Source organism: Ovis aries, chromosome 3 (assembly GCF_016772045.2).
Source record: "Ovis aries strain OAR_USU_Benz2616 breed Rambouillet chromosome 3, ARS-UI_Ramb_v3.0, whole genome shotgun sequence".
In the NCBI taxonomy this organism is placed as follows: Eukaryota; Metazoa; Chordata; class Mammalia; order Artiodactyla; family Bovidae; genus Ovis; species Ovis aries.
In genome coordinates this window covers 177,847,909-177,861,577 of record NC_056056.1, presented here as the reverse complement: position 1 = coordinate 177,861,577, position 13,669 = coordinate 177,847,909, and the positions used below count along the sequence as shown (strand labels likewise).

General features: G+C 45.0%; 1 protein-coding gene across 3 annotated transcripts in view; it reads left to right on the top strand.

Annotated features, from left to right (window-relative positions):
* LARGE1 (LARGE xylosyl- and glucuronyltransferase 1) overlaps positions 1-13,669 on the top strand; it is a 621,285-nt gene that overhangs the window by 159,618 nt on the left and 447,998 nt on the right. For all 3 annotated transcript variants that reach the window (XM_015094041.4, XM_060414116.1, XM_060414117.1), the window contains one exon: positions 4,594-4,781. In XM_015094041.4, coding sequence (XP_014949527.2) covers positions 4,676-4,781 — 106 coding nt within the window. In that variant the 5' untranslated portion in view covers positions 4,594-4,675. The remainder of the gene's footprint in view (positions 1-4,593; positions 4,782-13,669) is intronic.

Here is a 13,669-nt window from a genome sequence, read left to right as displayed (position 1 = left end):
GTTTCAGTTTTATTTTTACAGTAGCCTCTAGACTTCTCCATCTATACAGCACCGATGATAAAACATCTAGGTTAAAGATGAAAAGTTTCTCCACATTGAGGGACACTCAGAGAGGTTCACTGAGTTACAAGGAGAAGAGAAGATGGAGGGGTAGTTAGAGGTAACTGGAATGAGATGCGGTGAGATCAAGAGAGGAGAGAGCAAGCTAGCCAGTAGTCACTTCCTTATGTGCGCTCTGTAGTCTGGACCGCTCAGAGGTATTTACAGAGTTATACGGGGAAGAGGAGAGGGAGGAAGTAGACAGAGGTGACCAGGAGGATAAGAGAGGAATGAGTAGGAGAGAGACAAATCCTGCCAGTAACCAGTTCCTTAGGTGTTCTCTACCGTCTGGAACACAGAGATTCACAGAGTTGGATAGAGAAGAGATGGGGAGAAAAGAGACAGAGGCCACCTGGTGGAGAAAAGGAGAGTCCAGAGGAGGAGAGAGTGGTCAAGCCAGTAATCTCGCTCTCAGGTAAACTTGGGTAGTGAAGTTTGGGTTTTTAAATGTACAAAATTGACAACAAAAACCTAAGAGCAAAGATTAAAAATCTGTTTTTGAAGACAATGGTCTGCTTTTCTGGTTGCCTGATGTCCTCTGCCAGCCTACAGAAGTTGTTTTGTGGAGTTTGCTCGGCGTTGAAATGTTCTTTTGAGGAATTTGTGAGGGAGAACGTGATCTTCCCGTCCTATTCCTCCGCCATCTTTCTCTACTCTCCGAGATAACTTTTAATATATACCCTTTTCATATCTATAGCTACAATAGTATTTATACATTTATAAACAGTTTATCACATTGGATGAAGGTACTTGCAATCATATTTAATGTTCAACTTTGAATCCTACTTTTATGGCTTAACAGATCATGATCATTTTTCTGGCACATACAGTGTATTTTGTAGATTTGAATTTAATTGGTTAAGATAGATGGGAGAAGACAAATGGAGTAGATACTTAGGAGGAGTGTTGGCCAAAGAATTGGATGTTGGATTTGAGAGAGGTGCGTTTAGAGATGACTCTTAGACACCTGGGTTAATAAGTGAGACCTTCTCCCTTCCCCCAGGCAAGAACAGTTTAGAGACTGGTTTCTAGTTAATAAATGAACATTTGCACATGCTTGGGATATAATATGCAGCCCACCTCCATTTTTTTCCTTCCTTTCTTCTTCTTGTGTTGATTCCAGTATTAACTTCCTGGAGAAACCTCTGATATAAATTGAGATTTTTTTTCCTTAAAATGTGTTTTTAGTGCACAGAGGTGTCATTTAAAAGTCAAATTCATGAAGGAATATTTTTTACCTGCTGGGTTTAATTTCAAATGCCATGTTATCATAAAATGCAAACCACCCTAGACTTGGTTTTAAAACTTTGTACAAATTGTGCCAGTTGAAATTAACTTCTGCAGATGGAGAGAGGAGAGGACGAAAATAAGTGTTATAAAGAGTCTTAAAAAATGTTATTTAAATATTAATGCCACTTGAGTTCCACTCCATATATGTTCCATCTTTTCCCTAAAGTATAAATTTTTCTATAGCTTTCCAATTATATTTTTGTCTATTTAACTTTTTTTTTGTGTGTGTGTGGAATGGGAGCAAACAATGGTGATATGTTTGACCCTGAGAAAGAAAATAATCATAAGATTCAAGATGAAAGATTTAAGTTTGATCAGAAGGAAAATGCCCCCTGGAAGAGTTGATAGAATGAATTATCTAAGGAGAGCAAAGCTTGAGGCGTCTCTGCCCCAGATGTGTGTAACCTTTGGCAAGTTAATTCATCTTTCTGGATTTTAGTATTCTCATCCATAAAATGGGGATGAAAAATAGTATTAATACCTACCTCAGGTTATTTTGAGAGTTAAACAGGTAAAAAACATAGGAAAGTGTGTGACAGATAATAAGTGCTATTTACTGTTGGTTTTCTTTATCATTAAGTGAATGTAAAAAAAGAAAAGAAAAAAGTGATTTGAATATAATGGTACCATCTGAAGGGGACTTCCCTGGTGGCTCAGTGGTAAAGAATCCACTTGCCAATGCAGGAGACACGGGTTCAATCCCTGGGTCAGGAAGATCCCCTGGAGAAGGAAATGGCAACCTACTCCATTATTCTTGCCAGGGAAATCCCACGCACAGAAAAGCCTGGCAGGCTGCAATCCAAGGGGTCGCAAGAGTCAGACATGACTGAGCAACTGAACAAGGACACGCACCTGAAGGAGAATTGAGTAGGCAGGTCTTTCAGGTTTAAAACACCCCTGTGGAATGTCCGGCAAGACCTACTGGTTGAGATCTCTTTTTGTAAACCAAGCTCTATGGGGGCTAGGGAGAGTGGCTATGTGGAGGGATAATAATATAAGTAAGGCTGCTCTTTGGCATTTTGGAAGGGGGTTAGGGTCACCTCTGCCAGGTGCTTGACCATTTTGCTAGTCACTTATTCTAGAGCACTCTCGTTTAAGACTCATAACCACCCTCCCTGACAGAAGATGTCACTTATCTTATAGAGGAAAAAATGAAGCTTCCCAGAGAAGAGGGGGCTTCCCCATGGTTCTAATGGTGAAGAACCTGCCTGCTAATTCAGGAGACGTTAGAGATGCAGGTTTGATCCCTGGGTTGGGAAGAACCCTGGAGGAGGGCATGGCAACCCACTCCAGTATTCTTGCCTGGAGAATCAATCCCATAGACAGAGCCTGGTGGCTACAATCTATAGGGTCAGAAAGAGTTGAACGTGACTGAAGTGACTTAGCACACAATGCACAGAGAAGCGGGACTTGCTAAGGTCACGGCTCTTCAGGTGTGGCACCCGGATTTGCATCCAGATCTTTCTAACTGCACAGCCTCCACCACTCCCTCTCCCTGAGAGATCCTCAGCATATCTTCCATCCTCCTTCTTAGTGACTAGTGGAGTCTGTATGCAGGGTTTGTTTCCTGTGCTTCAGAATGTAAAACTTCCCTAAGAGGGACTTCTCAAGTCAACATTCTCCTTGTTTAAAGAGATTTTGCTTTTTCAGGTTTTACTCCCTCATCCACACCCTCTAGCCCTGTGGTCTTTGATCCGTTTCTAGAAAGAGCCATTCAGGAAATCCCATCAGAGTGGTTGCAGAAGAAAGCTTGGCCTTAATAGCTGAGATTGACTCCATCAGGCGTTCATTGCCAACAACTTGCCTAACACAGACTCCTGAAGCTTGAGAGGGTCGCCTTTGGTTAGGATCCCATTCTGTTTATTTGTTCAACAGACAATCAGCAAGCCCGCAGGTGACAGGCAGTAGGCTAAGTCTTAGTGAATGTGAGGTGAGTCGCAGGGGCACCTGCCTTCTGAAAGCACCAAGGGTGGCGGGGAAGGAGACACTTCAACCAGACCTTTGTCCCATAGGGTTTAAGGGATGCATCCAAGGAACATTCAAACCAGCTCTTCCATGGGCATCCCTTCCTTAGGAATCTGCAGGCTTTTGTACCTGTCCACCCTGTGTCCATGTGGACTTTTCACTTCCAGCCAGTGTGTGATGTCCGTGTTAGGACCTGGGAGGAGATGAGACTGTATGACCTGCTGGTGTTTACATTTTTTTAATAAGTCATGTCCCTTCCTGGTCAAGTACTTGGGTGAAAGATCCTGGGCCCTCTAGTCCATCTGAATTGACCTTCTGCCTCTTTTGGGTCCTCTCTCTACTGGCCTTCTACGTGGTCTACAATTGTCCCTCTGCAGGCTGGTTGTAGGTTGTCTGTCTTCTCCTCTCCGATCTGTTCCAGTGTGAATTGTTTCATGCTTTTCTGGACATCTTCCCTTTGAAAGGGGTAAAACTATAAAGACACCCTCTGTGGAATGTTTCTAGGTTTTCCACAGTGATTGAGGTGCAGCCTCCCCACCATGATCTTGGGGCCTCTCCAGTTCCCTTTCTCTTGAGTGTGTTGTTCATCAGCCTGCTGGGCCTTCTGCATCTCTCTCTGCTGGAACATGGGGACTGTTCTGCCTTCTTGACCGAACACAGATGGATCAGCTTCACTGGTTCATGAAAATCCCAGTCATCACATTCTTGGGGTTCCTGATGTTGGTCTTTCTTGTCAGACTGTGCTCTTTAAAGCCAGCCCTTGTTCTGGTCAATTTTGAAAACGCAGCCCTTGTTTAAGTGCTTGGTACTTATAAGATGTTTACTAGGTACTCTTTTTAATAAATATTAGTCCAGGCTTCAAAACTCACCTGTGTACTTGTCTGTGTATATATGCATGAGAGAGAGAGAGACTGAGACAAAGTGGGGGGGTGTCTGTTATAGTTCGTTTCATCCTGCATTTGTTTATTTTGTAAAGAACTCTTTTTGAGGTTTGACAGAAAACAACAAAATTCTGTAAAGCAACTATCCTTCAATTAAAAATAAATTAATTAAAAACAACAAGAAAAAGAAAAGAACTCTTGCAGTTTGGGTAGACTGCAAGACTGCAGCATCGTCTCTTGGGATGAAGCTGTAGATGAGCCGAACCACTCTCAGGATCTGCAGGATGTTTCTCTTCTGCAATTTGCATCCATCGACAGTTCTAAGAACTCAGCCCTTCCTCTTTGCTCTTCCTTCCAGAAAGTATTATGAGGGAGGCTGAGGACGCCACGCTCGGGGCAGAGACACGGCGCTGGGATTAGGGCCTGCCACTTCTGAGAGGATGCTGGGGGTCTGCAGAGGGAGACGGAAATTCCTGGCTGCTTCATTGACTCTGCTCTGCATCCCAGCCATCACCTGGCTTTACCTGTTTGCCGGGAGCTTTGAAGGTAAGAAGGAAGCTTTCCCACAGGGAGAGGGGTGGAGGGAAGAAGGAACACTGGCTGCCCTTGGAGTCCTCGGAACAAGCTCCAACTCTTCCAATCCCAACTTCTTATTCTGTAGAACAATGGAATTTTGATGCCCCATCACAGGGAAAGATTTGTCTAGGTTTGGGTCTTCCCAGGTGATGCTAGTAGTAAAGAACCCACCTGCCAATGCAGGAGACATAAGAGACATGGCTTCATTTTCCTAGATTAGGAAGATCCCCTGGAGGAGGGCATGGCAACCCACTCTAGTATCCATGCCTGGAAAATCCCATGGACAGAGGAGCCTGGTGGGCTACAGTCCATAGGGTTGCAAAGAGTCAGACACGACTGAAGCTACTTAGCATGCACACACAAAGGAAACTGCAGGGAGTCAGTGATGGGAAGACAAAAGGTAAATACAAAGATAAAAACAAGGTGCCTCTGGATACAGCAGTATAGTGGAGGTTACACAAATGTCAGGTACCAGCTTTGTAGGCTGATCGCTGTGCTGATAATGGGAAAAGGTTGAGTCCTGCAGGGATTACTTCATGCAGTTTATGGAGTCAAATGTTTCATGCATTCTTTCATCTATTCATTCACTTATCTGTTCAGCCAACATTTTGCAACTGTTTAACATCTATGCTAAACTAGGTGCTGGGAATCCGGTGATAACAGATTTGAACCTTCAGAGTGTCATGGAGGAGACAGGTTAACACGTGATTGCTATACATTGCTGTACCTGGTAACTCCTTAAGATGAGGCAAGCTCACAGGGCTGGGAGACAGGGTGGTCAGCACTATCAGGTGGGCTGATTGTGGAAGATGCGTAGTGATGCTGATGGACTGAGTACCGGGGTTCAGCAAAGCAGACGCCCTTCCTGAGCAAACAACAAACACTCCTCCCTGCCACTTTCCTGAAATCCACAGAAGAGATGCACGAACCATCCTTCTAGCCAGGAGTTTCTAATACAGTGCCACGCTCTGTGTATCAGAGATGCTTTCCTAAGCTTCAGGGAGGGAAGGAACGGCAGTATTGAAGAGCCTACTTTCCTTTTATTTACCCCCAAACTTGACTTAAAAAATATATATATGTATATATGTATATATATATATATATATATATATATATATACACATACATCTCCAGTGAAAATCTGTCTCTAGAAGGTCACTACTGTGTTTCTAAACATTTCCTTTATGCATAATTGTATTGACAGCTCAAGGCTACCTTTTAATTGGCAGTTCCACTTCTGTTTCTGAGATTCGCCCTGAATTTGTTTGGCTGAGTATCAGTGAGCTGGAACTCTTCCCTTCAGATCAGGGAAGGGCCCAGTACCACACCCCTGTCCCTTTCCTGTCCCCAGACCTCCCTGGAGTAGCAGATAAAGCTGTTACCTAAGCATCTAGATAGAGTGGATTTTGCCATGGCTGTGGGTGATAGATTATGCCATCGCCGTGGATGGCTAAGTTTTGGTAAAGAGATCAGAGGGAGGATGGTGAGTTGGTATTGGCAGTGAAAAAAGTAGAAGGAAGCATTTTCCAGGGATGATGGCAGAAACCCTGTGAAAGAAAGCCAAGAGCCTTAATGTCAGTACAGGTTTAATGCATTGAAATGTTGACTTTGACAATATGACTAGATTGGTAATAAGAGTATAGCAGCAATAATGATAATGACAACAACATACACTGTAATATTCTGAGCATTTCTACATGTCTGGCATTGTTGTGAGGATTTAACGCATGGTCAGGAAGCAGCAGTTAGAACTGGACACAGAACAACAGACTGGTTCCAAATAGGAAAAGGAGTACGTCAAGGCTGTATATTGTCACCCTGCTTATTTAACTTATATGCAGAGTACATCATGAGAAACGCTGGGCTGGAAGAAACACAAGCTGGAATCAAGATTGCCGGGAGAAATATCAATAACCTCAGATATGCAGATGACACCACCCTTATGGCAGAAAGTGAAGAGGAATTAAAGAGCCTCTTGATGAAAGTGAAAGTGGAGAGTGAAAAAGTTGGCCTAAAGCTCAACATAAGATCATGGCATCTGGTCCCATCACTTCCTGGGAAATAGATGGGGAAAGAGTGGAAACAGTGTCAGACTTTATTTTGGGGGGCTCCAAAATCACTGCAGATGGTGACTGCAGCCATGAAATTAAAAGACACTTATTCCTTGGAAGAAAAGTTATGACCAACCTAGATAACATATTCAAAAGCAGAGATATTACTTTGCTGACTAAGGTCCATCTAGTCAAGGCTATGGTTTTTCCTGTGGTCATGTATGAATGTGAGAGTTGGACTGTGAAGAAGGCTGAGCACTGAAGAATTGATGCTTTTGAAGTGTGGTGTTGGAGAAGACTCTTGAGAGTCCCTTGGACTGCAAGGAGATCCAACCAGTCCATTCTGAAGGAGATCAGCCCTGGGATTTCCTTGGAAGGAATGATGCTGAAGCTGAAACTCCAGTACTTTGGCCACCTCATGCAAAGAGTTGACTCATTGGAAAAGACTCTGATGCTGGGAGGGATTGGGGGCAGGAGGAGAAGGGGACAACAGAGGATGAGATGGCTGGATGGCATCACTGACTCAATGGACGTGAGTCTGAGTGAACTCTGGGAGTTGATGATGGACAGGGAGGCCTGGCATGCTGCGATTCATGGGGTCGCAAAGAGTTGGACACGACTGAGCGACTGAACTGCACTCTACTGAACTCCTCCTTACCAATAACCCTGTGTGGTGGGTTCCAATGAGGAGGTCTAGGAAGATCAGCTGTGGTGATATGCCCAGGGACCCAAAGCCAGTCAAGATGGGGCCTGGGCTTATTGGACTTGAGAGCAGGAGGTTTTAACTGCAGTTCCATGTTGTGGACTGGGCTTCAGTGAGGGGAGTTTGGGTGGGAAAACGGGAACCTGCAAGGTGTCACGTGACCTTTCTGGGCGTGTATGAGGGAAGCTGTACAATTTTTATTTCTGCTCATTGGTAGAAACCCAACTCCAAATGACTTCGGCAAAGAGGGAATTTGGTGACTACTGAAACTGATAAGTTCAAAGGAAAAATTCGGCTTCAGGTACAGTTGGATCCAGGGACCCCAATGATATCTTTGTGGCTCTGTCTCCCTACTTTGTTTTGCTCTACTTTTCTCTGTTGTAGTTCTTTTCAGGATAGCTTTTCCTCTCCAGTGAAAACTTTGGCCAAGAATTTATTCTCACCAGTCCCTTGTAGAAAGAGGGGATTCCTCCCATAATTCCCTAGCATCACCTCTGATTAGATTACCTTTGGTCCCTCTTGGTCTGGAGAGTAATCACTGTGGTTGGAAGGCAGATGAGGGTGAGCTCTGTGGCTATTTCTAGACCAGAGTTCCCTGAAGCATGTGAAGTGAGACTGGGGAGGGGTGGTCCCTAAAGTTACATGGTGCAGTTCCCCAAAGAGGGGAAACTAGAAGTTGATCTGGATTGTGGAGAACTCAGATCTGGCTGTGCTTAGTGATGGGTTGATATCAACTTAAAGGTGTCTTTCTAGCATCATGCTCTCTAGTCCAGCTCTGGCTGATGGAGTGACTGTACCCATGGACTTTTATTAGACTGGCAGATAGACTGCATTAAGTAGGGGTTGGATGATCCAGATACAAAAAGATCTTCATGACCCAGATAATCATGATGGTGTGATCACTCACCTAGACCCAGACATCCTGGATAATCATGATGGTGTGATCACTCACCTAGAGCCAGACATCCTGGAATGTGAAGTCAGGTGGGCCTTAGGAAGCATCACTACAAACAAAGCTAGTGGAAGTGATGGAATCCCAGTTGAGCTGTTTCAAATCCTGAAAGATGATGCTGTGAATGTGCTGCACTCAGTATGCCAGCAAATTTGGAAAACGCAACAGTGGCCACAGGACTGGAAAAGGTCAGTTTTCATTCCAATCCCAAAGAAAGACAAAGCCAAAGAATGCTCAAACTACTGCACAATTGCACTCATCTCACATGCTAGTAAAGTAATGCTCACAATTCTCCAAGCCAGGCTTCAGCAATACATGAACTGTGAACTTCCAGATGTTCAAGCTGGTTTTATAAAAAGCAGAGGAATCATAGATCAAATTGCCAGCATCCGCTGGGTCATCAAAAAAGCAAGAAGAGTTCCAGAAAAACATCTACTTCTGCTTTATTGACTATGCCATAGCTTTTGACTGTGTGGATCACAACAAACTGTGGAAAATTCTGAAAGAGATTGGAATGCCAGACATATGACCTGCCTCTTGAGAAACCTGTATGCAGGTCAGGAAGCAAGAGTTAGAACTGGAGAGGGAACAACAGACTGGTTTCAAATAGAAAAGGAGTACGTCAAAGCTGTATATTGTCACTGTGCTTATTTAACTTATATGCAGAGTACATAATGAGCAACACTGGGCTGGATGAAGCACAAGCTGAAATAAAAGATTGCTGGGAGAAATATCAACAACCTGAGATATGCAGATAACACCACCCTTATGGCAGAAAGTGAAGAAGAACTAAAGAGCCTCTTGATGAAAGTGAAAGAGGAGAGTGAAAAAGCTGGGTTAAAATTCAACTTTCAGAAAACTAAGATCATGGCATCTGGTCCCATCACTTCGTGGCAAATAGATGGGGAAACAATGGAAACAGTGGCAGACTTCATTTTGGGGGGCTCCAAAATCACTGCAGATGATGATTACAGCCATGAAATTAAGACTTTTGCTCCTTGGAAGGAAAGTTATGACCAACCTAGACAGCATATTAAAAAGCAGAGACATTACTTTGCCAACAAAGGTCAGTCTAGTCAAAGCTATGATTTTTCCAGTAGTCATGTATGATGTGAGAGCTGGACCATAAAGAAAGCTGAGTGCCAAAGAATTGATGCTTTTGAACTGTGGTGTTGGAGAAGACTCTTGAGAATCCCTTGGACTGCAAGGAGATCCAGCCAGTCCATCCTGAAGGAAATCAGGCCTGAAGATTCATTGGAAGGACTGATGGTGAAGCTGAAACTCCAATACTTCGGCCACCTGATGCGAAGAGCTGACTCATTTGAAAAGACCCTGATGCTGGGAGAGACTGAACGCAAGGGGAGAAGGGGATAACAGAGGATGAGATAGTTAGATGGCATCAGCAACTCAATAGACATGAGTTTGAGTAGGCTCTGGGAGTTGGTGATGGACAGGGAGGCCTGGCGTGCCCCAGTCCATGGGGTCGCAGTAGAGTTGGACACAACTGAGTGACTGAACTATCTGATCTGGGTACATTAACAGAAGCAAGACCTAGGTTTGATCCCTGAGTTGGGAAGATCCCCTGGAGAAGGGAATGGCAACCCACTCCAGTACTCTTGCCTACAGAATTCAATGGACAGAGGAGCCTGGCGGGCTACAGTCCATGCGGTCGCAAAGAGTCGGACACGACTGAACTACTGACACTTTCACTTTCTAGCTAGGAGGATGAAGGTGACACATTTCTTTCACCAGGTATCAGTTAGTCCATAGCCAGGCCACTGCATTTATTTCTGGATGCTACACTTTGACAGCAATCTAGATAAGTCAGCATGCTTAGGAGAATCTAGGTGAATGACAGTGCCATCTCAAAGCTTATTTTGTATGAAATAGCAGAAAGAATGGGGCTGTTTACCTGGGAGAAACAGAGGCTCCAGGTGTATATGACTAGTTTCAGTAAACAGTCAAAGGGCCACCATCTGAAAGAGAGATTGGGCTTACTCTGACAGCCCCTGAATCTATGGAGGGATGTGGCAGGGAGCCAGATGTCAAGATCATCATAATAAGGGTCGTTCTGTCCAGTGCTGGGATGAGCAGCCCTGGAAGGGAGGGATGAGAGGTGTGCAGACGGAAGGGTGATCATCAGGGCAGTTGCACAGGGGAACTGCCTGCCTGGTCCTGACCCAGAGATCGTGAGACTCTAGAGAAGCCTGACTGTTTATTCAGAAACAAAAATTTTCCTCCTTGGAGTTCCTGCCAGTTGCCGCAGGCATCAGTACACTTCCAAAAGGGCCTGCAGAGACAGTCTTTTCTTTATAGTTAAACATGACAACTTTGCAGTCCATTTATTGACACCCTTGAGTTTTCTGTCTTAAGGCAGGTGGAACCATAAATAAGGGACAGAGTTGTTGCCTGGATTCGGACTTTAGGTGGGTTTATTTATTTCTCAACCCTGTCTAATTTTGATGGATGATCTCCCGAGAACAGAGCCTAGAACGCTTCCTGAGATGTGGATGCTTTTAGATAGAATATGATTTTGGAGTCAGATTACACACAACATCATGATATATTGAGAGAGCAAGGGATGGAGTCAGGATCTCAGACTATAAAATCAACTCAGAGTAGCTGGTAATTTGGGGCATTATCATGCTTCTCTTCTCCTTCTGCTTGAAATGATGTTATCAAAGTGAAGCTCACCTATTGGGACACAACATTCTACATGTTTATGATTCTAAGCATTGGATGTGAATGAGTTGGAAATGACCAGAATCTTCTCCAGTTAATGGGAAATAGGACAGGAGAAGGAGAAAGTCTTACTGTGATTTGCTCTGGAGTGTGGGCTTCCCAGGTGGCACTAGTGGTAAAGAACCTGCCTGCCAGTGGAAGAGATCTAAGAGACACGATTTGAATCCTGTGTTGGGATGACCCCCTGGAGGAGGGTGAGGCAGCCCAATCCAGTATTCTTGCCCGGAGAATCCCATGGACAGAGGAGCCCAGCAAACTGCTGTGCATAGGGTGGCAAAGAGTCGGACACGACCAAAGCACTTAGCACACATGCGGATCCAGGATCAGTGCATAAAAGTTATGGGAAGCAGGAGTTTTCTTAGTGTAAGAAAGAATACCTCTTCTAACTCCTTTGCCAGGTGTTAGAATTCACCATTTGGGAAAGCTTCCTTCCTGGACCTCTTTGTCAAAAGCCAGTGACCATTGGTTAAGAATGCGGATTCAAAAAAAAAAAAAAAAAAAGAATGCGGATTCATGTTGATGTATGGCAAAACCAATACAGTATTGTAAAGTAAAAAAAAAAAAAAAAAAAAAAAGTAGAATCGTCACAACAACAACAAGAAAAAGAATGCCCATCAGGGGAAGTTTTTGCTGCTGCTTCAGTCCCCAGGTTCCTAAACGCTGCTGACTCCATGTCTTCCCATACCTTATGTTCCTCTGCCATCGCGGTTAACATCCCCAGCTGCCCATGCTGCAGGCTCCAAGCGTGGAGCCTTTGTTCTCTTCCTTTGTCATTCCCTTGGTTGCTGTGTCCTGTCACGTCTGATCTTGGCCTCGTGCAGCTGTGTCTTTCGTTTCCCCTGCTTTCACCACCTCTGATGCACTGGCTCTGCTCTCCACGTTCATCCTTTGGGGTCGGGTCTGATGCAACAGCTGGCTCTCCTACCCGTCTCCTCCACCCTCAGTCACAGCACCTCTCTACTCCTCGTCTGCCCTGCAGCCCCATGTCCTCACACCTTCCTCACGTTCCTGTCCAGCCACGCTAAACTTCCCTCCATGCTCGGTGTCCTCTGGGTTTTGCATATGCTGTTCCTTCCCCTCCCGTCTTTGCTTGGCCAACTTAGAATCTCCTGTCTCAGCGTAAACATGAGAGCGCCTCACCCTTAACTAGGTTGGCTTCCCCTGCTCCAGCCCCCACCCCCAACTCCCTGTCCTTTCCCCTCCCTCATACTCAGGACACTTGGTTTTTCTTGTCTTTGGAATCACTGTCTTCTCTACTGACTGTATTTCTCTATTGGCTGTATTTTGCCATCTGATGACATTTTTGATGTATTTTGGTTATCTGATGTGAACCGAAGACTCATTGGAAAAGTCCCTGATGCTGGGAAAGATTGAGGGCAGAAGGAGAAGAGGGCGTCAGAGCAGGAGATAGTTGATGGCATCACGGATGCAATGAACATGAACTTGGCCAGACTCCGGGAGATGGTGAGGGACTGGGAGGTCTGGCATGCTGCAGTCCATGAGGTCACAAAGAGTCGGACACGACTGGGCAACTGAACAGCAGCTACTGACTGTAAGCATCAGGAGGCAAGTGGTTTAGCCTGTTCATTCTTCCGTCTCCAGCACCTACTGTGTGCCAGAACCGTTTGCTGAATGTATGACTGAGCGAAGGAACGTGCATTCTTCAGGCTTTGAGTGTTGCCAGCTATCTTTGTTCCCTCCTGATTTACGACAGACTCCTTGTCATGGCGCTGGGGCCTTTCACAGTCTTTCTCTCTCCGTCTATAATTTCTGTCTTCACTCAGGTGAGGACACCTCATCGAACATCCTGAGAAAACCCGTCTTCATTTTCACTCTTTGTTCTTTCTGCCCAGGATACGGTTCTCTTTTCCACAACCCTTCCTCCCAGCCTGCTCCTTTAGTGCCCATACTCAGCGTCACTTCCTCCTAATGTCTGATCTGGTCTTAAAACTTCTGTGACAAAACTCACCAAGGGATATTTTGCTTGCTTGGTGTCTTTCTAGCCACTTGTGTGTGAGATTCTTGAGACAGCAGACTGTTTTACTGATCATCACATCCCCCAAGCCTGGGCATCACTTTGCTCGGTTCTTTATAAATGTTGCCTGGAAACGATTCTGCTATTAAGGGCAGCAGGCGCCCATGTGGCTTCCCAGTTGGTGCTAGTGGTAAAGAACCTGCCTCCAGCATGGGAAACATAATGAGGCATGGGTTTGATCTCTGAGTCAGGAAGATCCCCTCAAGAAGGAAATGGCAACCCACTCCAGTTTTCTTGCCTGGAGAATTCCTTGGAAAGATGAGCCTGGGAGGCTCATGTCCATAGGTTCATAGAGTTGGACATGACTGAATCAACTTAGCATGTACTCATGCACGTAGGAGCCTGAGTAGACAAGGGCTTCTCCTGGTGCTCTGA